The 26850-nt window shown below is 36.0% G+C and overlaps 1 protein-coding gene across 3 annotated transcripts in view; it reads left to right on the top strand.

The window, feature by feature from the left end:
• The window catches only part of Slc38a6 (solute carrier family 38 member 6), a 64285-nt gene that overhangs the window by 19037 nt on the left and 18398 nt on the right, over nt 1-26850 (top strand). For all 3 annotated transcript variants that reach the window (XM_046461133.2, XM_046461132.2, XM_046461135.2), the window contains exons 4-6: nt 8759-8811; nt 12210-12249; nt 22097-22175. In XM_046461133.2, the coding sequence (XP_046317089.1) occupies nt 8759-8811; nt 12210-12249; nt 22097-22175 (172 nt within the window). The remainder of the gene's footprint in view (nt 1-8758; nt 8812-12209; nt 12250-22096; nt 22176-26850) is intronic.

Here is a 26850-nt window from a genome sequence, read left to right as displayed (position 1 = left end):
AGAGGCAGAGCCGCCCCCTCCCCCTGCGCCGGCAAAGTAGAGGGAACTGTGACCACGCACAGAGCAGGCCCAGCGGCCTGCTGAGGGGCAGAGCCGCCCCCCACCCCCCGCGCCTGCCAGGTAGGGGAACTGTGACCACGGACAGAAAAGGCCCAGTGGCCCGCGGCGGGACAGAGCTTCCAATCACTCCTGCAAGGTAGGCGGGCCTGCGACCCACTGGCAGAAGAGGAGCAGCGACCTGCTGAGAGGCAGAGCCGCCCCCTCCCCCTGGGCCGGCAAAGTAGAGGGAACTGTGACCACGCACAGAGCAGGCCCAGCGGCCTGCTGAGGGGCAGAGCCGCCCCCCACCCCCCGCGCCTGCCAGGTAGGGGAACTGTGACCACGGACAGAAAAGGCCCAGCGGCCCTCGGCGGGACAGAGCTTCCAATCACTCCTGCAAGGTAGGCGGGCCTGCGACCCACCAGCAGAGGAGGAGCAGCGACCTGCTGAGAGGCAGAGTCGCCCCTCCCCCTGCGCCGGCAAAGTAGAGGGAACTGTGACCACGCACAGAGCAGGCCCAGCGGCCTGCTGAGGGGCAGAGCCACCCCCCATCCCCCGCCCCTGCCAGGTGACCACCGACAGAAAAGGCCCAGTGGCCCGCGGTGGGACAGAGCTTCCAATCACTCCTGCAAGGTGGGCGGGCCTGCGACCCACCGGCAGAAGAGGAGCAGCGACCTGCTGAGAGGCAGAGCCGCCCCCTCCCCCTGCGCCGGCAAAGTAGACGGTACTGTGACCACGCACAGAGCAGGCCCAGCAGCCTGCTGAGGGGAAGAGCCGCCCCCCACCCCCCGCGCCTGCCAGGTAGGGGAACTGTGACCACAGACAGAAAAGGCCCAGCGGCCCTCGGCGGGACAGAGCTTCCAATCACTCCTGCAAGGTAGGCGGGCCTGCGACCCACCTGCAGAAGAGGAGCAGCGGCCTGCTGAGAGGCAGAGCCGCCCCCTCCCCCTGCACCGGCAAGGTAGAGGGAACTGTGACCACGCACAGAGCAGGCCCAGCGGCCTGCTGAGGGGCAGAGCCGCCCCCCACCCCCCGCGCCTGCCAGGTAGGGGAACTGTGACCACGGACAGAAAAGGCCCAGCAGCCCTCGGCGGGACAGAGCTTCCAATCACTCCTGCAAGGTAGGCGGGCCTGCGACCCACCAGCAGAGGAGGAGCAGCGACCTGCTGAGAGGCAGAGCCGCCCCCTCCCCCTGCGCCGGCAAAGTAGAGGGAACTGTGACCACGCACAGAGCAGGCCCAGCGGCCTGCTGAGGGGCAGAGCCACCCCCCATCCCCCGCCCCTGCCAGGTGACCACCGACAGAAAAGGCCCAGTGGCCCGCGGTGGGACAGAGCTTCCAATCACTCCTGCAAGGTAGGCGGGCCTGCGACCCACTGGCAGAAGAGGAGCAGCGGCCTGCTGAGAGGCAGAGCCGCCCCCTCCCCCTGCACCGGCAAGGTAGAGGGAACTGTGACCACGCACAGAGCAGGCCCAGGGGCCTGCTGGGGGGCAGAGCCGCCCCCCACCCCCCCGCGCCTGCCAGGTAGGTGGAACTGTGACCACCATCAGAACAGGCCAGACCTGCAACCGAGAGACAGAACTGGCCCAGTGGCCTGAGGAAGGGTAGAGCCGCCCCCCCCCCCCGCACCTGCAAGGTAGGCGGACCTGCGACCCACTGGCAGTACAGCCCCAGAGGCCTGCAGAGGGGCAGTGCCGCTGCCTGCACCTGCAAAGTAGACAGAACTGTGACCACCCACAGAACAAGCCTAGCGGCCCGCAGAGGGACAGAGCCGCCGCCCGCGCCTGCGAGGGAGACTTTGCAACTATACAAGACCAATATAAATATATAGGGGGAAAATTCAATAGCACAACAGTTTCACTAAGTAGAAAGGAACTCGAACAGTATGAAGAGACAAGGAAAGAAAGGACCACAAGCAATGCAGGTCAACTCAACGTTAGAAGAGGTAATAGCTGCAGCAGATGGAATGTCAGATAAAGAATTCAGGATATACATGCTTCAGATGATCTGGAGTCTCAAGGAAGACATCAGACAGCAAAATCAAACAATGAAAGATCACTTCAACAATGAATTACATAAACAAATCCAAGAAGCAAAAGATCAACTACACAGGGAAATAGAGGTTATAAAAAACAAACAAACAGAAATCCTAGAAATGCAGGAAGAAATAAGCCAACTTAAAAACTCAATTGAGAATACTACCAGCAGAGTAGAACACTTAGAAGACAGAACATCAGACAATGAAGATAAAGTATTTCATCTTGAAAAGAACATAGACAGCTCAGCAAGACTGTTAAGAAACCATGAGCAGAACATCCAAGAAATATGGGATAACATCAAGAGACCAAATTTAAGAGTCATTGGGATACAGGAAGGGACAGAGTTTCAAACCAAAGGATTGAGCAATCTATTCAATGAAATAATACGAGAAAACTTCCCAGACTTGAAGAATGAGACAGAACCCCAAATCCTAGAAGCCTACAGGACGCCGAATGTGCAAAATCATAAGAGACCCACACCTAGACACATTATAATGAAGATGCCCAACATACAGAATAAGGAGAGAATTTTAAAAGCTACAAGAGAAAGGAAGCAGATCACATTTAGGGGTAAGCCAATCAGGATAACAGCTGATCTTTCAACACAGACTCTGAAAGCTAGAAGATCCTGGAATAACATATTTCAAACACTGAAAGAAAATGGGTTCCAACCAAGAATTGTGTTTCCAGCGAAATTAAGCTTCAGGATGGAAGATGAAATTAAAACCTTCCACGATAAACAAAAGTTAAAAGAATTTGCAGCTAGAAAACCATCTCTTCAAAACATCCTTGGCAAAACATTACAGGAAGAGGAAATGGAAAATAACAATGAAAACCAACAATGGGAGGTAGGACACTAAAGGGGGGAAAATAATCAAAGAGGAAAACAAACCATGATTAGTAACATAAATAAACAAATATGGCTGGAAGAACAACCCATATCTCAATAATAACCCTAAATGTTAATGGCTTAAACTCACCAATCAAGAGACACAGGCTAGTAGAATGGGTCACAAAACAAGACCCAACAATATGCTGCCTACAGGAGACGCATTTGATAGGAAAAGACATACATAGGCTGAAGGTGAAAGGTTGGGAAAAATCATATCACTCATATGGACTTCGGAAACAAGCAGGAGTATCCATACTCATATCAAATAAAATAGATTTCAAGCCAAAGTTAATCAAAAGGGATAAAGAGGGATACTACATACTGCTCAAGGGAACCATACACCAACAAGACATAACAATCATAAATATATATGCCCCAAACAATGGTGCAGCTATGTTCATCAAACAAACTCTTCTCAAGTTCAAGAGTCTAATAGACCACCATACAATAATCATGGGAGACTTCAACACACCTCTATCACCACTGGACAGATCTTCCAAACAAAAGTTGAATAAGGAAACTATAGAACTCAATAACACAATTAATAACCTAGACTTAATTGACATATATAGAGTATACCACCCAACATCAAGCAGTTACACTTTTTTCTCAGCAGCACATGGATCCTTCTCAAAAATAGATCATATATTATGTCACAGGGAAACTCTTAGACAATATAAAGGAGTAGAGATAATACCATGCATCCTATCTGATCATAATGGAATGGAACTGAAAATCAACTATAAAAGAAGGAAGGGAAAAGAATACATCACTTGGAGAATGAACAATAGGTTACTGAATGATCAATGGGTTATAGAAGACATCAAGGAAGAAATTAAAAAATTCTTAGAGATTAATGAAAACACAGACACAACATATCGGAATCTATGGGACACATTGAAAGCAGTTCTAAGAGGAAAATTCATTGCTTGGAGTTCATTCCTTAAAAAAAGAAAAAAACAACAAATAAATGATCTCATACTTCATCTCAAAATCCTAGAAAAAGAAGAGCAAAACAGCAGCAAAAGAAGTAGAAGGCAAGAAATAATTAAAATCAGAGCTGAAATTAATGAAATCGAAACAAAAGAAACAATTGAAAAAATTGACAAAACTAAAAGTTGGTTCTTTGAAAAAATAAACAAAATTGACAGACCCTTAGCCATGCTAGCGAAGAGAAGAAGAGAGAGAACTCAAATTACTAACATACGGGATGAAAGAGGCAATATCACAACAGACACTTCAGAAATACAGAAGATAATCAAAAATTATTTTGAATCCTTATACTCCAATAAATTAGAAGATAGTGAAGGCATAGATAAATTTCTGAAGTCATATGATCTGCCCAGATTGAGTCAGGAGGATATAGACAACCTAAACAGACCAATATCAATTGAGGAAATAGAAGAAACCATCAAAAGACTACCAACTAAGAAAAGCCCAGGACCAGATGGGTATACAGCAGAGTTTTACAAAACCTTTAAAGAGGAACTAATACCAATACTTTTCAAGCTACTTCGGGAAATAGAAAAAGAGGGAGAACTTCCAAATTCATTCTACGAGGCCAACATCACCCTGATACCTAAACCAGACAAAGACACTTCAAAGAAAGAAAACTACAGACCAATATCTCTAATGAACCTAGATGCAAAAATCCTCAATAAAATTCTGGCCACTCGGATACAAAAACTTATCAAAAAAATTGTGCACCATGATCAAGTAGGATTCATCCCTGGGATGCAAGGCTGGTTCAATATACGGAAATCAATAAATGTTATTCACCACATCAATAGACTTAAAAATAAGAATCATATGATCATCTCGATAGATGCGGAAAAAGCATTTGACAAAGTACAGCATCCCTTTATGTTCAAAACTCTAGAAAAACTAGGGATAACAGGAACATACCTCAATAGTGTAAAAGCAATCTATGCTAAGCCTCAGGCTAGCATCATTCTGAATGGAGAAAAATTGAAGGCATTCCCTCTAAAATCTGGAACAAGACAGGGATGCCCTCTCTCTCCACTTCTGTTCAACATAGTTCTCGAAACACTGGCCAGAGCAATTAGACAGACGAAAGAAATTAAAGGCATCAAAATAGGAAAAGAAGAACTTAAATTATCACTATTTGCAGATGACATGATTCTATACCTAGCAGAACCAAAAGGGTCTACAAAGAAACTATTAGAGCTAATAAATGAATTCAGCAAAGTGACAGGATATAAAATCAACACGCATAAATCAAAGGCATTCCTGTATATCAGCGACAAATCCTCTGAAATGGAAATGAGGACAACCACTCCATTCACAATATCTTCAAAAAAAATAAAATACTTGGGAATCAACCTAACAAAAGAGGTGAAAGACTTATACAATGAAAACTACAGAACCCTAAAGAGAGAAATAGAAGAAGATCTTAGAAGATGGAAAAATATACCCTGTTCATGGATAGGCAGAACTAACATCATCAAAATGGCGATATTACCAAAAGTTCTCTACAGGTTTAATGCAATGCCAATCAAAACCCCAACGGCATTTCTTGTAGAAATAGAGAAAGCAATCATGAAATTCATATGGAAAAACAAAAGACCCAGAATAGCAAAAACAATGCTAAGCAGGAAGGGTGAATCAGGCGGTATAGCGATACCAGACTTCAAACTATACTACAGAGCAATAGTAACAAAAACAGCATGGTACTGGTACCAAAACAGGCGGGTGGACCAATGGTACAGAATAGAGGACACAGAAACCAATCCACAAAACTACAACTACCTTATATTTGATAAAGGGGCTAAAAGCATGCAATGGAGGAAGGATAGCATCTTCAACAAATGGTGCTGGGAAAACTGGAAATCCATATGCAACAAAATGAAACTGAATCCCTTTCTCTCGCCATGCACAAAAGTTAATTCAAAATGGATCAAGGAGCTTGATATCAAATCAGAGACACGCCGTCTGATAGAAGAAAAAGTTGGCTACGATCTACATACTGTGGGGTCGGGCTCCAAATTCCTCAATAGGACACCCATAGCACAAAAGTTAATAACTAGAATCAACAAATGGGACTTACTCAAACTAAAAAGTTTTTTCTCAGCAAAAGATACAATAAGAGAGGTAAATAGAGAGCCTACATCCTGGGAACAAATCTTTACTCCTCACACTTCAGATAGAGCCCTAATATCCAGAGTATACAAAGAACTCAAAAAATTAGACAATAAGAGAACAAACAACCCAATCAACAAATGGGCCAAGGACCTGAACAGACACTTCTCAGAGGAGGACATACAATCAATCATCAAGTACATGAAAAAATGCTCACCATCTCTAGCAGTCAGAGAAATGCAAATCAAAACCACCCTAAGATACCATCTCACTCCAGTTAGATTGGCAGCCATTATGAAGTCAAACAACAACAAGTGCTGGCGAGGATGTGGGGAAAAGGGTACACTTGTACATTGCTGGTGGGATTGCAAATTGGTGCAGCCTATTTGGAAAGCAATATGGAGATTTCTTGGAAAGCTGGGAATGGAGCCACCATTTGACCCAGCTATTCCCCTTCTCGGTCTATTCCCTAAAGACCTAAAAAGAGCATGCTACAGGGACACTGCTACATCTATGTTCATAGCAGCACAATTCACAATAGCTAGACTGTGGAACCAACCTAGATGCCCTTCAATGGATGAATGGATAAAAAAAATGTGGCATTTATACACAATGGAGTATTACTCTGCATTAAAAAATGACAAAATCATAGAATTTACAGGGAAATGGATGGCATTAGAGCAGATTATGCTAAGTGAAGCTAGCCAATCCCTAAAAAACAAATGCCAAATGTCTTCTTTGATATAAGGAGAGTAACTAAGAACAGAGTAGGGTCGAAGAGCAGGAGAAGAAGATTAACATTAAACAGGGATGAGAGGTGGGAGGGAAAGGGAGAGAGAAGGGAAAATGCATGGAAATGGAAGGAGACCCTCAGAGTTATACAAAAGTACATACAAGAGGAAGTGAGGGGAAGGGGAAAAATAATATAAGGGGGACAAACGAATGTCAGTAGAGGGAGCAGAGAGAGAAGAGGGGAGGGGAGGGGAGGGGAGGGGAGGGGAGGGGGGGATAGTAGAGGATAGGAAAGGCAGCAGAATACAACAGACACTAGTATGGCAATATGTAAATCAATGGATGTGTAACTGATGTGATTCTGCAATCTGTATATGGGGTAAAAATGGGAGCTCATAACCCACTTGAATCAAATTGTGAAATATGATATATCAAGAACTATGTAATGTTTTGAACAGCCAACAATAAAAAATTAAAAAAAAAAAAAAAAAAATAGATGCAGAGGGGATGTCAGGTAGATACATAGATGATTGTTAGTTGGTAACCAAGATTACTATGTTGACAATGGTTACCTTATACTGATCAGAAACTTTTGCTTAATAAAAATGGGAAATAATTATTATGTGCCATTAGAGATATAAAATCTTTCAGAATATGAAACACATTAATAAAAGGAGTCCTTGGTGATTTTTTTTAAAGGGGAAATCATCACTGTTGAATAAAAGGACATGAAAATCACAGGCATTGTGGGCTATATTTTGGGTTGAAAATTAAAGATTTAACGAAGAAATTTATCAAAGACTTTTTTAACAATAAACAAAGGAATTTGTTTTTTTCTTTTTTTCCTTTTATTCTTTTTAGATATACGTGACAGGAGAGTATATTTTGACATATATACATGGAGTATAACTTTTTCTAATTAGGATCCCATTCTTGTGAAACTCCACAATATGGAGTTTCACTGGTTGTGTATTCTTATATGAACATAGGAAAGTTATGTCCAATTCATTCAACTGTCTTTCCTATTCCTGTCCCCCTTCCTTTCCCTTCATTCCCTTTTGTCTAATGCCGTGAACTTCTGTTCTACACTGCCCGCCCATTGTCTGTTAGCATCCACATATCAAAGAGAATATTTGGCATTTTGTTTTTTGGGGATTGGCTTATTTCACTTAGCATGATAATCTCCAGTTCCATCCATTTACTGGCAAATGTCGTAATTTTATTCTTCTTTATAGCTAATGTTTATGTATCACATTTTCCTTATCCATTCATCTATTGAAGGTTGGTTCTAAAGCTTATCTGTTGTGAATTGAGCTGCTGTAAACATTGATGTGGCTGCATTGATGTATGCTGATTTTAAGTCTTTGGGGTATATACTGAGGAGTAGAATAACTGGGTCAAATGGTGGTTCCATTCCAAGTTTTTTGAGGAATTTCCATACTGCTTTCCAGGGTGCACCAATTTTCAGCCCTACCAGCAATGTATGAGTGTACCTTTTCCCCCAACATTTATTGTTACTTGCATTCTTGATAAATGCCATTCTGACTGGAGTGAGATGGAATGTCAGTGTAGTTTTAATTTGCATTTCTGTAATTGCTAGAGAAGTGTAACTTTTTAAAATTTATTTGTTGACGGATTGTATTTCTTATTCATGAAGTATCTGTTTACTTCCTTTGCCCATTTATTGGTTGGGATATTTGTTCTTTTGGTGTTAATTTTTTGAGTTCTTTATATATCCTGGAGATTAATGCTCTAAAGACCTTTATATAAAATACCTAATTAAGTTCACCTTTCTTTCTATTACCTTTATTTTTTCCTCATATTTATGTCTAGTTCTGATGGGCCTGAATCCTAAAAATTATACTCTGCTTAGTTTTTAGTAGAATACCTTTCTTTCCTTGAAGACTTGGCACATAAATGGTTTGTGTAAAAGTGAAAATGATCATTTCTCTTAACAGCTGTAACATCTTATGAAGATCTTGGACTTTTTGCATTTGGATTACCCGGAAAGGTAATTTTATTTTTTTCTTATTGTGTCCAAAACCAAAGAGGCATTTTCTCCTTCTGTTTCAAGTTAAGAGACAAGTATATATAATAGAAAGACTTTTGGGGAATAAAAGGAAACAAAAGTTTGTAAAAAAAGAAGAAAAGAAAATGATGGGAGCAGGAAGAGAGAACAAGTATATGTGCCCCTATTTTGTATTTTATTTAGAGACAGGGTCTCACAAAGTTGCATAGTACCTCGGTATTGCTGAGGCTGGCTTTGAACTTGTCTCAGCCTTTTGAGACACTGAGATTACATATGTGTGCCACTGAGCCCAGCTAACATCATAGAATTTGAGAGTTAAACAATCCTGAAAGATTACCTAACTACCCCATCATTTATAGGTGAGAAAATTAAGGGCCAGAGCAGTTTAAAGGTCTTATTTTTTTTTATAACATTGTTTTGTTTATTTATTTTTTTATGTGGTGCTGAGGATCAAACCCAGTGCCTCATATATGCAAGGCAAACACTCTACACTGGGATACAACCCCAGCCCAAGGGTCCTATTTATCAACAATTACATAAAGCCAATTCCACAACCTGTGACTACAGATTATAAATCTGCTACATTTCCTACTTAGAATAAGAAAGATGACAGCAAAATTTAGTGGCACTCATTTTTTATAGGTATTCTCATTTCAGAGCTAGAGAAAAACATTATCTTTTTTCGCAGATTATCAGGAGTTGAGCATTGCTATCAGTATTATAGTACTTTTTCCCCCCCTGAAGAGCTAATCATACTTCTAGAACCCATATTTATGTTGGTTCCAAACAGAAATTTTTCTGTTTATAAATCTGTTTTTGTATTTTTGTTTGCTTGTATTTTTTTTAATTGAAAACCAAAATTTGTACATATTTACCATGTATAGAATGTTATAAAATATATATACAGATTACAGAATGGCTAAATTAAGTAACATATGTCTCACCTCACATACTGTTTCTTTTGCTTTTAATCTAAAAGGGTACCTTATTTGTAAATGGCTAACCTGAGTTATTGATCCCCCATGCTGGCCTTGAACTTGCAATTCTCCTGTGTCAACCTCCCAAATATGTAAGATTGCAGGTGTATGCCACCACATGCAGCTAAATTAACTTCTAAGGAGTGAGTATGGGAGGAAAAAGATACAACTATATAATGGAGAGGGGAAAAAAAAAAAACTTGTACTTATATTCCAATTAACTGTTTTTAAAGTATAAAAGGGAATGTTTAAATCATATACTAGGTGGTCTCATGGCTTAGACCTTAAAAACTTGAAATTTGCACAAAACAGGAAATATGTTACTTGAGGGTAAAGGATTGTATTCATCATCCCTGGTAACAGGTTCTCTTTCCTAAAATCAAGAGGTTTAGTGTAATCAGTGATGAATTTGATACAGCTAGTTTAATCAAAGAATAAGGACAAAAAAAGTTATTATATAAGAAAACTCCCCAGTTAATGTGATCTGTCAACATGAATCTAAGTGTGATCACTGATCACTGTCATTTCACATTAGTATTTCATGCATCCTTGGGCAGCAACAATCTAAAAGAAGAGTAATGGATTGAGTCTCCTTTTCCTAAAACTCTAGAGCTGTTGCATTATTACTTTAATATGTGCACCCAGTTCATAATAGGCAGGTGCACTAGACAGAGCATACTTTGGATGAGGAATTATTACTTGTTTGTGTTTCCTTTCCATTTCACAAGTGAGTTGAAACTTTCCTGTTGTCTCTAGATTTCATATAAATATGATACAAGATAGTATTCTGAGAATCAGTTGTTTTGAAATATTTTGAAATTTTAAGGAAGATTTCAAAAAAAAGTCTCTAAATTGATGTATTTACTTATCAGATAAATATTTATTGAATAGATACCATGCCCTGCATTGGGCTAGGCACTGAAGATGGCACATTCATCTGGCTTTGTAGATATTAAATGCTTAAATTCAGCTAAAGAATGGAAAAGTAATTATTAAGATGTTATTACTTCTTTGCAATATATTGATAGATAATACATTCATGATAGACAATACATTCAAATATTATATGTGTGTGTGATAGTAGGTATAATTTGTACTGAAGATAGTGTACAGTTTAAAATAGTCTTTTCATAAATAACAGAGTTTGAAACTAATTTTTAAGTGGGTTGTGATGCAGAGTTCCCTCTGGAAAACATTAGAATGGTAATTACCATATCCCTAAAGACACTTTGCCAGATTTTCAACTCAATATCACTTCTCTGCAGACCCCAAGGCCTTACCTTTGATTGTTTCCAGGACAGACAAATTTTGTGTCACTGATGGAATTCCTAATAGAGATGGGCCTGACAGTTGATCTGTTCCCACTTCATGGAGGACTGAATGATGTTAGATAGATCCAAACATCCCTTGATGATTGCAGTCCACCAAGATTTGAGTCCTCAGAAAGCTCAAATGAAAGTGCAATGTTTAACTATTTCCTCTGAATACATCTTATCACCAAGGATGGACAAAATGTTCCTTGAGTTTCCTAGAGGTCTTATCCAAGATCATAAACTTGCAATCCTGCAGCCTGAACTAGTCCTCAGGCATATATTGTTTGGCTCAAAACTTTTTTATTTTTAATATGTTGCCAGCTGATAATCATAAAAGTTTGAAAAACACTGATTTCTGATTTTCCTTTAAAAATCAGAAGATCTGGCTACACTGGATGTGTGTTCTCACATGTCATCAACTCACCAGACCTGAGTAGCAAAACTGTTCCATTTTGAAGGGGGAGTTCTCCAACAGACTACAGTTTTCACTACTTTCTATTTTCTTACACTCAGCTTACTTCACATTATTGAGCTTGAAACATTTTGTCTAAATTTTCAGGGTGTGAGAATGTTTTTGCTCTGGAGTTTTCTGCTATAGACTTTATTAATCCCTGGCATAGAATTTTCAAAAGCTAGGAGTATGCCAAGCTAATATACTCAGAAGGTGTATGATTTCCTTCTATGCAAGACTACACTGGCACAGCACACTCCAAGCTATCTTGGTCTTCCTGCTAAAATAGTGTGGTAAAACCAATATGAAAGGGACCCTCAGATTCCCCAGATTCAATTTCAGGTTTTTAACTTTGATAATCAATTACTAGCTTTTAACAAGTCTAACTATTCAGAAATGACTGCCAAAAAATTGCAAAACATTTTTATGGTAATTGTGGAACTATTAAAGAAAGCCTTTTTATGTAATTTTTATTAATTTTTTGTATTACAAATAACTGTCAATTTATTCATTCTTGTTTCTCATTGTCATGACTTCTGCATCTATTTTATAGTATTAGTTTTTGGATTTTAATAAAATACTAATTCTTTTACATAGTTTCCCCTTTTATCTTCTGAATACATTTTTTTTCTTTTATAGGTGGTGGTGGCAGGCACCATAATAATTCAGAATATTGGAGGTAAGCAATTGAAAGTGTACCACTTATTGCACATAAGTGATAGAAATAATTGTCTCTCTTTGGGTGCTTGCCTCACTATACATCTAACTGGGAAAGTGATGTGTAGAGGGAAGTATCTACGGAAGCCCTGAGCATTGGCCTAATGAGAATCCTTTTTAGCAGTGCTTGTCACAAGGCTTCTAACTTCAGTTCTGGCTAAACCTTGATTGCATTCTTCTTATAAAGTCTGTGACACATCTCTAAAACATTGGCTTTCTGTGGTTGTGATAGTGATGGGATACACTTTGGAAAAACTTTCCAGACAATTCCAAAATATTTCCCCTCACTTTTATCCTCTCATAATGACCCCCATTCGCAGGCAGTACTTTATAGTGACTGGTGTTCTCTGAGCTGTGAACAATCAGTTGTCCCATTGTAATTAAGAAATTAAAAATGATCAAGTGGTTTAAGAAATAAATTTGAAACAAATCAGAAGCATTCTCACATTTATCTTTAATTTCTATTAAAACTGATTCTATAAATGATTCCAATTTTGAGAACTATGTAGAAATAAAAATTACTATTAATTATAGATAGTTGACTGAATGTATTAAACATTTAAATTCAAAATATAGGAGTCATGTATGTATGTCGGAATGAGGTTGTATAGAGAGCTGAACAGTGTCTTAATTTTCTTTTATCATTGACTGGGATGCTAAATAAATGTCATTAATGTAAAAAGACAATTCATAGGGAAGGTTGACATGGATTTGAATCTTATACAAGATTGTATGGTCAAAGGAAGTTTGTTTTTGTGTGGGTTTTTGTTGTTGTTGTTGTTGTTTTGGTTTGGGGTTTTTTTTGTGTGTGTGTGTGTGGTACTAGGGAGTGAATCCAGTGGTGCTCGATCATTGAGCCACATCCCCAGCCCTTTTTTGTATTTTATTTAGAGACATGGTCTCACTGAGTTACTTAGGGCCTCACTAATTTGCCAAGGCTGGGTTTGAATTTGCAATCCTCCTGCCTCAGCCTCCCGAGTTGCTGGGGTTATAGGCATGGGTCACTGTGCTGGGCTCAAATGAATTTAATCTTACCCTTTATAAGTAACAGTTTAAAATATTTTAAGATGACAGCTTAGTAAAGTTTAATTGAAGAGATCTGAGTTATTTCACATTAAATATTGTTCAACCAAGTTATATTTTCATGAGTTTCTTAGTCAAGAAAAAATTAACATTCCATTAATGAATTGTGTTTTCTATTGTTTTTGAATCCTGAATCTGAATGATTTAATTCTTTGAATTTCATGAAAAAAAAAATAGTGAGAAGAATGCTTTCTTAGATGTCATACCAAATTATCTTCTTCTAACACACACTACTTTATACTTCACTCTAGAAATCAAGAAAACTCGTCTCTTTCTTTAGGAATTTTTATAGGGGCAGTTTAGATTAGGTTGAATCATTATTTAACAAATTATGTAGAATTTTCAGTTTAGGAATTTGGTTCCAAATTCATGACCTTGCCACAATGCCCATTTTATATCTTTCTGTGTATTCCAGCTGGTCTCTTTCTTGTTTCATAATCTTGTTTAGACATGACTTTAATTTGGCACTTGCTATTATTAGATTGACATCTCCAAATATGCTTCTCTCCCTCACGTAATCTCCTCCAAGGCAAGGATTATGTATCATTTTCTCTTTCTTCTCTCAGCAACCAGCACAATACTGGAACCTGATAAACCTTTCTTGAACTGAATGGAGCCAAAATGATTTGTATGAGCTATCTCCAAGTACTTTCTAATATTTTGAATATATTTATCAAGAAGAAAAAAAGGGAATGTTACATCTATCACTAGCTTCACATATTTGAAAGGCTAAAATGAAATAATGAAAAAGAGGGCAAAACTGGTTCTAATAGATAGACATCTACAGAGTAGTTGATTTGGTTTCTTCATCTAGAATACTATCTTAGTCTGTTTGGTGTTCCTTTAGCAGAATATCTCAGACTGGGTAATTTAAAGTGAACAGAAACTTTTTTGGCTTTGGAGGCTGTGAAGTCCAAGATTGAAGGGCCACATCTGGTGAGGACCCTATTGCTAGGTGAAGGTATCATATGGTGAGGTACATCAAACTTGCAGGCTTAAGCCCTTTTACAATGTACCTAAATCATTCATGAGAATGGAATCTTTCTGACCTAAACACCTCTCATTCGACCCCACCTCCCAACACTATTATATTGGGGATTAAGTTTCTAAAACATAAGCTTTATAGAAAGCATTCAGACCATAGCAAATACCCTTATAATTAAACTGTGTGATAATAGGGTTGACCTATACTCCTTTAAGGTGTTCTTATTCCTGAAGACATTCAAACAGAACTGGCTTGGTCAATTGACAGAATGTTCAAATTCAAAATCTTGAATTTGATGGTATATAAATCATCAGTTTTCCAAACTCCAAGTTAGTTGATTTGCTTATTTTAGAATTTTTTGAAAAAAAATTTAGAAGCAGTTGTCGTAATTTTGTGGGGAGAGGAGGTGGTGGTACCGGGAATTGAACTCAGGGGCACTTGACCACTGAGCCACACCCCCAGCTCTATTTTGTATTTTATTTGGAGACAGGGTCTCACTGAGTTGCTTAGCACCTTGCTTTTGCTGAGGCTGGCTTTGAATTCATGATCCTCCTGCTTTGGCCTCCCAAGCCTCTGGGATTACAGGCCTGTGCCATCACGCCTGGCATTATTTAGTTTCTAGGATGAACCTCATTATTTTCTTCACATCATTTAAGTTTATTTATTGAAAGCCCACTGAATAATAATCAAAAACATATTTTCACAGAGTTTTCTTTTTTTTAGACAGATATGCAATATTCCTTTATTATAATGGAATCTGAAGCTTACTCTTATGTGCAGAGCACTGGGTTAAAAGTGAAGTACCTTGAATTCTGTCTACTCCAGTCTCTGCCATTGGATAGGTGTGTGTCTGAAGGAACTCATTCACTCTTCTCTTGGTTAAATTATTGGGGGTGAAAAGTATGGAGCTTAGAATCCCTTCTTATAAACATTGGGATTCTAATTTGGCACTGGGAGGCATATTAATTCAGGCATTAACATTTTAATGCAGGAACAGTCAATGAGGAGGCATCTTTATTTTTAATTAAGTGATAATATCTTAGATTAATGCTTCCTAACTCTTATCCTTTGTAACATTTAAATGTTTCTTATTTTTCTTAGTATATGATGCCCTTGGTGAATTTATGAAAAAAATTATGGAACAGACAGGCCTTTAAAGGCAAAAATCATCATAAATTGCTCTTCGTCAATCTTTGTTGCAATGATTTTTTAGCAAAGGCCCAGTTATTCTATTTCCATATTTCAGGAATAAAAGTAATTTACTAATTTATTTATATCCTAACTACTAGTACATAGTTGGCATTCAGTAAGTAGTATTTATTATAAGAAGAAAGCAAGAAATAAAAGACAAAGAGAGAGAGGGGAAAGCTAGTGATCCAGCTTAGTATCCCTTGGAGGAAAAAGTGAAATGATTGATTAACCAGGAAGAAAAGACCACAGAGTATATAAGTGAGCATATAGTTTCTTTCAGAAAGAATCGACTGTCAGAGCTTCACAGAAAAATCTCAATCCCCCAAGACCAATCAGGCACCAAGTATTAGTCACAGGGCCCTTATGAGACCTGACAAATTGATTGAAAAAAATCAACTGTTGTCAATAATCTTTAAATTTTACAATGGAAAAAAAATGCAACTCATTAAATTTAGAACCCTTATTTTAAGGTTATAAGAAGCTTTGCCTTTGGAAAATGAAGACCCGTATGGTAAAATATTACTTAACAGTGATTCCTGATCTCCTCTCAACAGTAACAAATTAGGGCCCTGAAGTAGGCCATTTCCAGAGGTAACCCTCTGCAGCCTGTTTTTGCAGAAACTGGAGTAGCATTTGCTGAGAGCCATTGCTGCCAGGACAGAGTCAGAAAAGAGGTGTCTGGAAATTTTAATATTGAATGCTGTTGTTAGGCAAGAGAATCCTGATTTAGAGAGTTTGAATTTGATTAGCTAACCATAAAATGATTAAGAATTGTAGCAGAAAATAAGTGTAGGTAGTTTCAAGATAGTTTCTTTTACTCTGTTGCATTGATTCTTTTCCTAAAAATTAAGGTATTTACTTTCATATTCAATTTAACTCATGAGAAAGACTATTTAGTAGACTAAAAGATCACTAGAAATGAAACAGTAAACCCCATTTCATTATAGTTAAGCCAGAGAAAGTCTTATTAATTCTTACAGGTACATGATAAAGGTGAAGTCAATTTATGTTATTTCTTATTTCTTATTTTGCCCAACTCAGAACATGGAAGTTTGAGTGGCTCCTGGGAAAATGTTAAACTACTCATTTTTTTTATAAATATGAAGGACTACCAGAGACAGCATATTCTTTTCCTAGTTCTTTAAAGCCTCAGTTTCTCAAAGGAGATTAAATATTTTATTGTTGTTATGTATTAGAGAATCCTAAACAGTAGTCTTACTGAAATCTCCTAAAATTGCTTAGAATGACCCAGATTTTCTATTCTGGCACAGAACACACAAACTTTACTCTAGCAGATTTGATTAGCCCCATCAGTTTGGGAATCCATGGTTTAAAAGAAACCCACCAATCCTTTATATACTCATTTAATACAATTTCTAAATCTTATAAACAAGAAAGTATAAATAAAATCATTTTAAGTTGAGAACTATAAAAAAAATCTCAAATTCTCAGTATTTGACATATTTAAAATTTAATATTAAACAAGTTGAATTTACTTTCTTTCTCTATTCTTGGTGGGGCCGAGGGGGAGGGTGGAGTATAGTCAAAGTAGTAAGAGTCAGATGTTTTGTCAGATTTCAATTCCTATTGTCCCTTGGGAAATTGGGACTGGGCATGCTGTTACATCGCCATCTGCTGGTCAGTTTATCTGTAGTCAAACTGCAACTTTGGGTCAGCTGGAGCAGAATTGTGCAAAATTCTAGAAAACACTGACTCAGAATAGAAGTACAGGAAATTCGGGAGGAAAGTCTTTTTCGAAATTACTTCCTTTGACAAAATATACTAATAACATGTTATTTTAAAGAGGCATACAAAACAGTGTATTTCTTAGTAATGGTTTCTTTAAAAAAAAAAAAAAACATTTATTTTTTAGATGTACATGGACACAACACAATGCCTTTATTTTTATGTGGTGCTGAGAATCGAACCCGGGTCCCACCCAGCCTGTGCTAGGCAAGCGCTCCACCACTGAGCCACAATCTCAGCCCAAGTAATGGTTTCTTTTGAAGTTTATGAGATTTTCAAAATAGTAGATTTTCTGATCACTTTCTATTTAAATTTAAGGTCTTGATACATGATAAAGCAAAGTATTTTTTAAGGTTGTGGAGGAATACTTTCCATCATATATTTTGATTTATATTTTGCGCAAATTAGGGAAATGACATTGTTTTCGTATTTATTAAAAAAAAATTTTAAAAACAGAGAGATTGTATATGGTTTAAGTGAGGATAGAATTTCAGTGGCATTTCTACATTTAGTGGAAGCACCAGGTTAATAAGACATGTTGAATAAACCCATTATTATCCATGACTAAAAACAACTTTGAAATAAAATGATGTCTTGTAAATGGAAAGGCAAACTTATTATTTCCTCCTATAGTACATCTGTTTGTTTAGGGCTGACTGACTAATCCTTGTAAGAAGTTGCTGAACTCCCCCCAAGTGCTGAAAACATAATTCTATTTTTAAAACAGCTGTAAGTAATCCTTTCTTCACACATGTATTTTAACTGTTTAACAAAATGAATAATTATCTTTGTAAACTAATGATTTCTTAGGTCCAAGCTCAATAAGTCTTTCCTTTCTTAAGGTTGTATGTTTAACTAGTGACAAATTGAAAAGCATTTTCAGAGTGCTGGTGAAAAAATAGTCTCTAAGAGTATGGAGTTTGGGGTCGGAGGGATTGATTTTTGTTTTGATTTTTTTAGATTTCCAAGCAGTATTAAATCTCAAATATATGAGATTAGGAAACTTCAGAACTATAATCATAGCTGTGAACACAGTCCGCTCGTGGTGGTAAATGCAATAAAGTCCTGTGATGAAACAGTGAATTTTGAACTAATCACTTTGCCAAACCAGTTACAAAATTGAAAATACATCTCAAGGTGAAATGAAAATTATAGTGTAGATAAAGCTTCTGACTAATGTCATTCATTATAGATTATTTTCTTTGAACCACTATTAAACTCAGCAGTTTGTTGTTTAAGTGCTAATGAAAAGAATACAAAAGGAATTCTGGAGAATGGTCCTTCTGATAGACTTTCTTCATTTTTGCTGTACTTTGGTTGATTGCTTCACTTTTCTCCTGCACTTGCTCATATCATACTAAGCAAGTTTCTCAAGCCAAGAAACTTGAGACACCAGCTTTCACTAGCTTAAATATTATTGCTTTTTTGTGCTTTTATATCTTTATCTGTGAAATAAATAATATCTACTTCTCAGGAATGTGTGAAAGTTAATGAAGAAGCAACTTCTGTATCATTTAGAATACTGCCAGGCATTTACTAGGCATCCAGAATTCAAAAAGTTTGGCTGTTCTCTTGGATGTCCCTGCTGAGCCCCTTCCACTTTTTTCCTGCATCTCTTCCCTCAACCTTCCATGGCTCAGCTCATGTGTTTCTTTTTATGATTAAGTCAACCAATATTAATACCTTACTACTTACTATAGCCTAATCTAATTTTACCCTATTTTAGTCCTTTTTTAATGTAGCAGTTGTTTCTCCACATGATTTTTAAAGAATGCTTTCAATTTCTGTGTTTTGATTAGTTGACAGATTTTTAAATTTCCTTCTCAGGGCAGTTTCTATGAAATGAGTTCTATTAGTTATGTTTAAAATGAAAGACAAAAGGTATCTATTTAGTTAATGTGGTGAAACTAAATGATTTGTAATGGCTGAGTAACTGTCATCAAGGTATGTCTTCTAGCACTAATACTGGCTTTGGTGATATGGAGTTCAGAACTACTTAACCATAACTGTGGTGCTTATGGATGACCCTGTTACAGCTATTAATTTGGACTACAACATGTTGTGTCTTGTACTAGGGAGTCTACACTGTGTATTGATGTCAGCAATAATCATTTACAAATTCTTGCTTATGACCTGTCTCTAAGATAAGTCTTTGAACATTTCCTTATGCTATTAATAAAAGACATGAGACAAAAGATATGGCAACCAGCTATTAGACCTGGTGAACCTTTTGGTTAAAAACAATGGATATATGAACTTTCCAATTGATATTATATCTCTGAAACTTTTCCAGCTCATTTTATTGAACAGATTGTTCTTTTTATGTGGATGCAGTTAAGATGTATTTCCTAACCTTATGTGCATTTGGTAACCTTTTTTGTTTCTTCTCTGTATTATATGTAATATAATATGTTAAGGTACTAGTCCTTGCATGAAAGTTTATTTGTGGTTAAGAAAAAATAATTTTGATGGTGAATAGAGTAGTGTCTTTCTTTGTTTTACTTGCTTAATCAGTAGGGGTTTTCCCCCCATGGTAAGCTCTGTGGTTTTGTAGTTTTTAAAACATATGCCAGCATTCTCTAAGAAAGAAGCAGTAGTTTGCGTGTTTTACTATATTCGTGTCTTGTAAGCTGAAGTCTTTTTTTTTTTTTTTTTAAGAGAGAGAGAAACATGTGTTTGGTGAGTTCATATTTCTTAAAATATACATGATTCTTCAGACTGGAATCTAATGAAACAGGACTCCCATTTGAAAGCCAAAGAGTTAAGGCTACAAGAGAGGATAAAAGTGATCAAATGATTAGCCAGGGGCTAATAGAAATTCTGGAAAGAATGACAGATTGTATATTAGAAAGAAATCTGATCTCATATTCATTGAAGCTTTTTACAATGAAAGATCCAAAAGAAATAATAGAAAATTACTGAAAGAGATGAATGTCTGAAACTTTAGAAATGCATGTGGTGTTGGATTAATCCAAGCAAGAAAGACTGATGGGCAGATCATAAATTACATTGTGTTGGAAGTCTGCATTGCATTCCTTGTTTGAATATCTGTCTCTTTCTCTCTCTCCCCCTCTCTCTCTCTCTCTCTCTCTCTCTCTCTCTCTCTCTCTCTCTCTCTCTCGTTTTAGGATAGTTTTGGAAAAAATCAACTCATGATTTTTATCATTGCACCACATGTGTATAGTTCTTTGGAATAGATAAAATATGGTAGAGACTCCAAATCCTTTAGTGGAGGAGGTTGATATAAACCTTGCTTCTGTTCTGTACTGAATTGAAGACATTTTTCATTATGAGAATATGAATAACATAGAACACGTTTTCACATCTAATCAGTTGTAGTACCCTAAAGTAAAAGAGTTTGAAGAAACATCTTAGCAGGTTTTAATCATCAGCTGCATTTCTTCTGGGGAAAAAGAAATACCCATGCACTGAAAAATATGTATATGCATATTTTTATTATAAAGAAGTGATTATTTATTTAACCATTCTAAATTTTACTTTGCCATAGATGTATGTTATTTTACTTTAAAAAATGTGAGTGATAGTCTATCTTCATACAAATTCACATACAAACTAATGGGAGTCCCTTTTTTAAAGTTAAAGTGGTCGCATGGCATTGTAATCATGGAGAAATTCAGCTAGTTTTCTAATAGATTAATTGAGAAATGCACATTCTTCTTAAACTATTGAAGCTTCTCATCAAATGATTTTTATCATTCAGACTTGGCATTCATTTGTGTTCTTGGTTTTTATAGGTCCAAGGAGAAAGTGAAATGTTTCCTGAAATCTAAATAAGTAATAAAATTAATGTGCACACAGAGTACACTCTTTCTTCTTCATGAACATTTCCTCATTAGCTATTTTTTTAAAAACATATTCTTAATCTCTGAGGGAAGAGAGATTCTTGCTCTGTTAAACTGAGGTTCTGACTCCAAATCAACTGCATTTTTTATACTTAATTATTTAAGCTTAAACTTAAGAATTTGTAGATAAATGAGTTCTGTATTCTATAGCCATGTTAATAATGGAAGGTTCATAGAATTTGTTTTTATGGCTATATCAGCAATAACATAATTATTAAAGTATATAAAAACTAGTTATTTCTTGGATCCTGTCAGATAAAATGTGAGAACTATTACTAGCTTCAGGTTCTGATTACATAATGCAGATGAGTAAAAGTGGAGTAAAAATTGGAAATTCTATAACTTCAGTTTACGTAATGCTTTCTAATGGATCTTTCTAATCTGTTTCAGAGGACAATTTTGAATATAATTGATTGTTCTATATTTGCCTTATAATAACTTGTGTCCATAGTGTGGGGGTGGGTAGCAAATATAGGAAGAGCAAGTGAGAGAGGGAACGAGACTTGCTGGAATGGTGTTTCTCCCTAGTAACAAAGGAAAAATAATCAAAGTTATTGGCCTACTTGTTAAACTTCTGTTTCTATGTCAGTTACTAAACTAACCTCTGATGCCTTAGATGGGAAATAACGTGTAAGAGAGTTTTTGTAAAACTTCAAACAAAATTTTGTTTTTAAAGTGGTCTATAATCAAGACCCTTTTATCTAAATTTTTTGCTCTAGATTTGAAATATAAACAAAGGATACTTAATGTACTTACCCAATTATTCTTCTCTACAAAATTACTTATCTCTGTTCCTGGTATATATGTCTTTGGGGTGGTACCTTATGAAGTAGTCTTTCATATGTTATTCCATCTCTAATGGACATCTGTGTTCCTGGAGAGATTACTCTTTAAATGGTTAAAAATTATGGAATTTTAATAGAATTTTTTTTTTTTTGCAGCTATGTCATCTTATCTTTTAATTATTAAAACAGAGCTTCCTGCTGCTATTTCAGAATTTTTGACTGGAGACTATAGTGGGTAAGAAAAATATTTCGCATTGTATCCATTCATTTATTAATTCAATAAATATTTATTAAGCTGTAGTGGCAAGTGAAACAAATGTATTCCTTGTCATTTAGACATTTGCAGATTAGATGGGGTAGATAGTAATAAAGGAGAAAACACTCTGCATATATTTTTGTGATTACGCACTGCGTACAAAGCTCGGTGGTGTATTTGGTGAAGCACCAAATAAGCCCTTGCATTCCTTCAGGGTGTGAGAGAGGACAAGACAGGTCAGAGAGAACTCTTGAAGAAGAGTGAAGGATAAATTTCTGAGGATATGAAAGATTGGGGTGAGGGCAGGGAGGAGATTAAAAGTACTGATAATAAAGGTCTTAAACACAAAAAAGTGAAAAATTCTGCTGTCACTTCTCAACAAATCACAGTAACAAAGAATGTGAAGTTACAAACATATCTGTGTGAGATTTCTATTATACAGCATGATTAAAAAATTATTTATAAGGACTTGTTTCATTTCCTGTTTTTTGACATTAATTCGAGTAATACCAAAACACAATATACTTTCTCCTTTATTTAAAAATGTCTGAGTCCTATAGACTATATTGATGTATCTCTTTTTTTATGGGGAAAAAAAACAAAATTAATTATTCTTTCCCTTTCCTTATATAGAACAAGATTTTTTTTTGAAAAATGAACTTGAAAAGAGAGAATAAATTCTTTTCATTGTCAAGTTATTTTATACAGTTTTCAAATCACTACATAAAACTCAGCCAGCTTTTAGGTTTATATATTTGGTTGTTTTTTTGTTTTGTTTTGTTTTTTAATATTTATTTTTTAGTTTTCGGCGGACACAACATGTTTGTTTGTTTTGTATATGGTGCTAAGGATTGAACCCTGGCCGCACACATGCCAGACGAGCATGCTACCGCTTGAGCCACATCCCCAGCCCTTTTTGGTTGTTTTGCCCCAGTAATTGCAGGGAATGTTTTCAAAATTTATTTTTTACCTTTGACAACATAGTTTCCATTAAGGAATTCTACTTAGACAAATGAAGATACATATTGGTAAGGAGGGTGTTTTTGCTTTAGATCTGAATAGGAATCATCAAGAAAAAGTGGTTGAAAAAAGGTCGTAAAAACCCTTAATGTTTTCTCATCATAAGAAGATAGTGTCCTTCTAGAGTACTTTATAGTTTATGAGGTTTATACATTCATTGTCACATCTGATACAGTGACCTTGATTTATCTTCAGCTTTATATAATTACATTTTGATTTTATGCTTAGTTTGATAACTGATTTAAATAAGAAATAGTTATTTGAAATTCACTTTTGTATTTGCTTGTAAGAATACTGAGGATAGCTTCCAATATTCAAATTCTATGTGAGAAATTTATTTGATAATATAAAGCTAAGAATTCAAGGCAACATGAACTAGAATGAAGAATGCTCAACCAAGAGGAATGAAGCATGTTGTATTCATTTCATATTAATAACCTCAGGCATTTAACTACTTTTGACCATTTAACTTAACTTTGAGCCTTAGATTTCTTTACCTGGTATCATTGGGTTACCAATATTGCCTTAACAAAAATTATTGTGAAATAAGATATTGTACATATACATGCCTTTAAGCATATAATATAGCGTAAATGTGGAGAATTAAGAAATTTCATTGATAGTAACTGTATTGAAGATGTTCTTTCTTTTTTTGCTCAAACTGCCAGGAAGCTCAGTCAAATTTGAATGTATCATTAATGTATGTTAATCCTAATAGTTGTCTGTCATATGTGTTTTCCTTTTTTTTTTTTTGGTCCTGAATTTGGTGACTTCTATTTATATTTTTTATTGTCATATGTCTTTATGGAAAGACAAATGTAGTTTTAGAAACAAAGTACTATGTGACAGAACTAGTTGAAACTTAGGTCTTCTATCTCTAAACTGATCCTTTTATCAACTTCATTTTAAATCAATTGCTATTTACATTATTGGTTTTTTTCCGGTTTGTTTTAAAAATTAAAATTTATTTCTCCTCACTCATATTAGTAAAAAATTAGTTAAAATGTTATATTTGTGTCAGAAACAGGTTTTTCAAAAAATGTATACTTCAAAATATTGAGGCTAGTTTGCATCATCTCTTTTATGTTTAAAATTGCACATAATGACCTCATGTTGTTTTCACCATAATAAATATTCACTTATTTTGAATTTCAAAGTCTTGAAACACTTAATAAGTGACTATATTAATTGGTTAAAAGGCACCAAAATTTTCAAAGGTTAATGTTGTAAAAATAGTTTAAGCAAATGTATTATAGTCGACTTTATTATCTTTTAGGGCAGTTTATTTCTAGATAGAGTTAAATAGCAGTATTTTTTTCTATGAGGTCAATATGATATTGATAGGATTTTATTTTAGGGTTTGACTTACTATAAATTCCAATGAAGATCTTTCAGGCATACTTATTTCTGGGTTATCTGTGGGCTTGGCATAACCTTGTGACATAAACCTTTATACAGAATTTTATACTCATTATATTCTAATTTCAAAAATTACTATTAAAAATCAGAAGCTATGGGGCTGGGGATGTGGCTCAAGCGGTAGTGCGCTTGCCTGGCATGTGTGCGGCCCAAGTTCGATCCTCAGCACCACATACAGACAAAGATGTTGTATCCGCCGAAAACTTAAAAAAAAAAAAAAAAATTAAAATTCTCTCTCTCTCTCTCTCTCTCTCTAAAAAAAAAATCAGAAGCTATAAATACTTTTTAAAAATTTTTTTACATGAGATCTCTTATTATTATAATTATTATTATTGCCTTTCAATTCTTAATACACCTTTATACCACAATTTATCATATCTCTATATACAAGACATGTTGACACCAAATTCACATCTTCATACATGTATTTTGTGTATCAATAAGGGTCTCTAAATACTTACACTGAACTTTCATGATATATCTTTTTTTTAGAATAACTTATATTCTTTAAATCTATGGCTGTTAAAAGTTGGAAGCTCTCTATTAACATTTAATGATCTTGTCAGGGGAATATGATTGACACAATTAAGTTGTCTTGCATTTGAGTTACATAATTGATATGGGATGTGAGTAAGATCCTAATTCAGAACATATGATACTCTTGTTCCATTCCATTCGAGAATGAAATTAAAGCAACTTATAAATAAATCTGGTTTTCATTAAAAAATGGAAAAAACATCTGCATGCCAAAGCATTTACAATACAGCTAAGGATTTATACTCTATATTTCATACTTGTAACATTTTTATCATACAGGATTAAATCAACAGATCAAACAAGTTTTCTAGGAAGTATAAAACTTTTTACTCTAATTCTTTTGGCTTAAAGAGAATGTGTATTTAGATCATAGTAGGAAAACAGGAGTTCTGTTAGATAGATTAATATATTTTTCTAAAATCTTGGTTTATGAAAAAAATATTTAATATGTACTTTTTGAAATTTTATTGGTTTATATTTTTCAGGCTGAGACAATTGACTATGACCTATACTTGAAATCTAAACTAACTTTACTGTGTTATATCACTATATTGCCTTTATTTCTAATGAGTAAATGTTAAAGAAAGCACTCTCTTTACAATTGCCTTTATTTACATAAATTAATAAGGATAAGAAATGATTAATGATAACCAATAGCCAAGCCAGGGATAGAAAAATTATGTTTACAATAAAATCCTTTTCTCATAGAGAATTTAAAGTTCAGTCCTGTGAAAAGCATGATCCTGAAATAAATGATGTAGTATCTGAAAAGTACCATAATTTTTGAAGACTAGAGAATATTTATTTCCGTTGCTACTCTCAAAATCATCATCATCCAGTTGCTGGTTTCACAGACATAATGAAGCTGCTGAACCAGATGATCTCTTAAGTTTTTTTCAAGCTCTGACATTCCATAACTCTAATTCTGAGTTACTGTTGGGAGGAGGTAAAGTTATCTTCAGACCCACAGTTCAGTGCTTTGGTCAGTAATGTGACTTTTATGGACATGAATTGTGATCTGAAATAATATAAAGTAACTCTTGTTCAGGATTTCAAAGTGCTTCTTTTATCTTATGTAAAAGAGTCCTAGTCTAGGGATTAGCATACTCGCTTTTGTACAATTCTTCCTTCATGTCATTTTGTTTTGTTTTTATTTTTGAAGAGTCCGATTGGTTTATAATGATTTTTTATTTTGTTTTATTATGGTAAGAACACTTGACATATGAAATATACCTCTTGACAGACATTTAAATATACAATGCAGTATTGTTACCTATCAGGGACAGCAGAACTGACAGATGGAGTCTGCACCAGTGCTCCTTTGGGCATTTTTTTTTTCTCCTGTCACTGCAACTGTCTGAGTCTGATATAGAGCCTTGGGCTGTTTGCCACTTTCAGAAATTTAGTTGCCAGGTGTTCCTCAGTGAGAGAGATTTTGAAGTTCCAATTTGGGTCTTAAATTTTAAGAGTGACTAGAAAAGAGATATGTTGAGTATCATTTCATATTTTTTTTCATTTCATATTGTTAATATGTGTATTTTCTTTGTACTTCCTGCATACAAAGGATTGAGGGGCACTTGCACATGTAGCAAGCACAGGTTCAGGTATGTGACTACTAAAAATACTTGTGCATAGGTTATATCTTCTGGCACATGCATGTCCTAAGGACACAAATTAG

The sequence above is a fragment of the Marmota monax genome, unplaced genomic scaffold, assembly GCF_021218885.2.
Source record: "Marmota monax isolate L192 unplaced genomic scaffold, Marmota_monax_Labrador192_F-V1.1 WCK01_AAM20220418_F8-fsc00001, whole genome shotgun sequence".
Taxonomy (NCBI): domain Eukaryota; kingdom Metazoa; phylum Chordata; class Mammalia; order Rodentia; family Sciuridae; genus Marmota; species Marmota monax.
The sequence above is the reverse complement of the archived record's forward strand: the minus strand, read 5'-3'. Positions and strand labels throughout refer to the sequence as shown.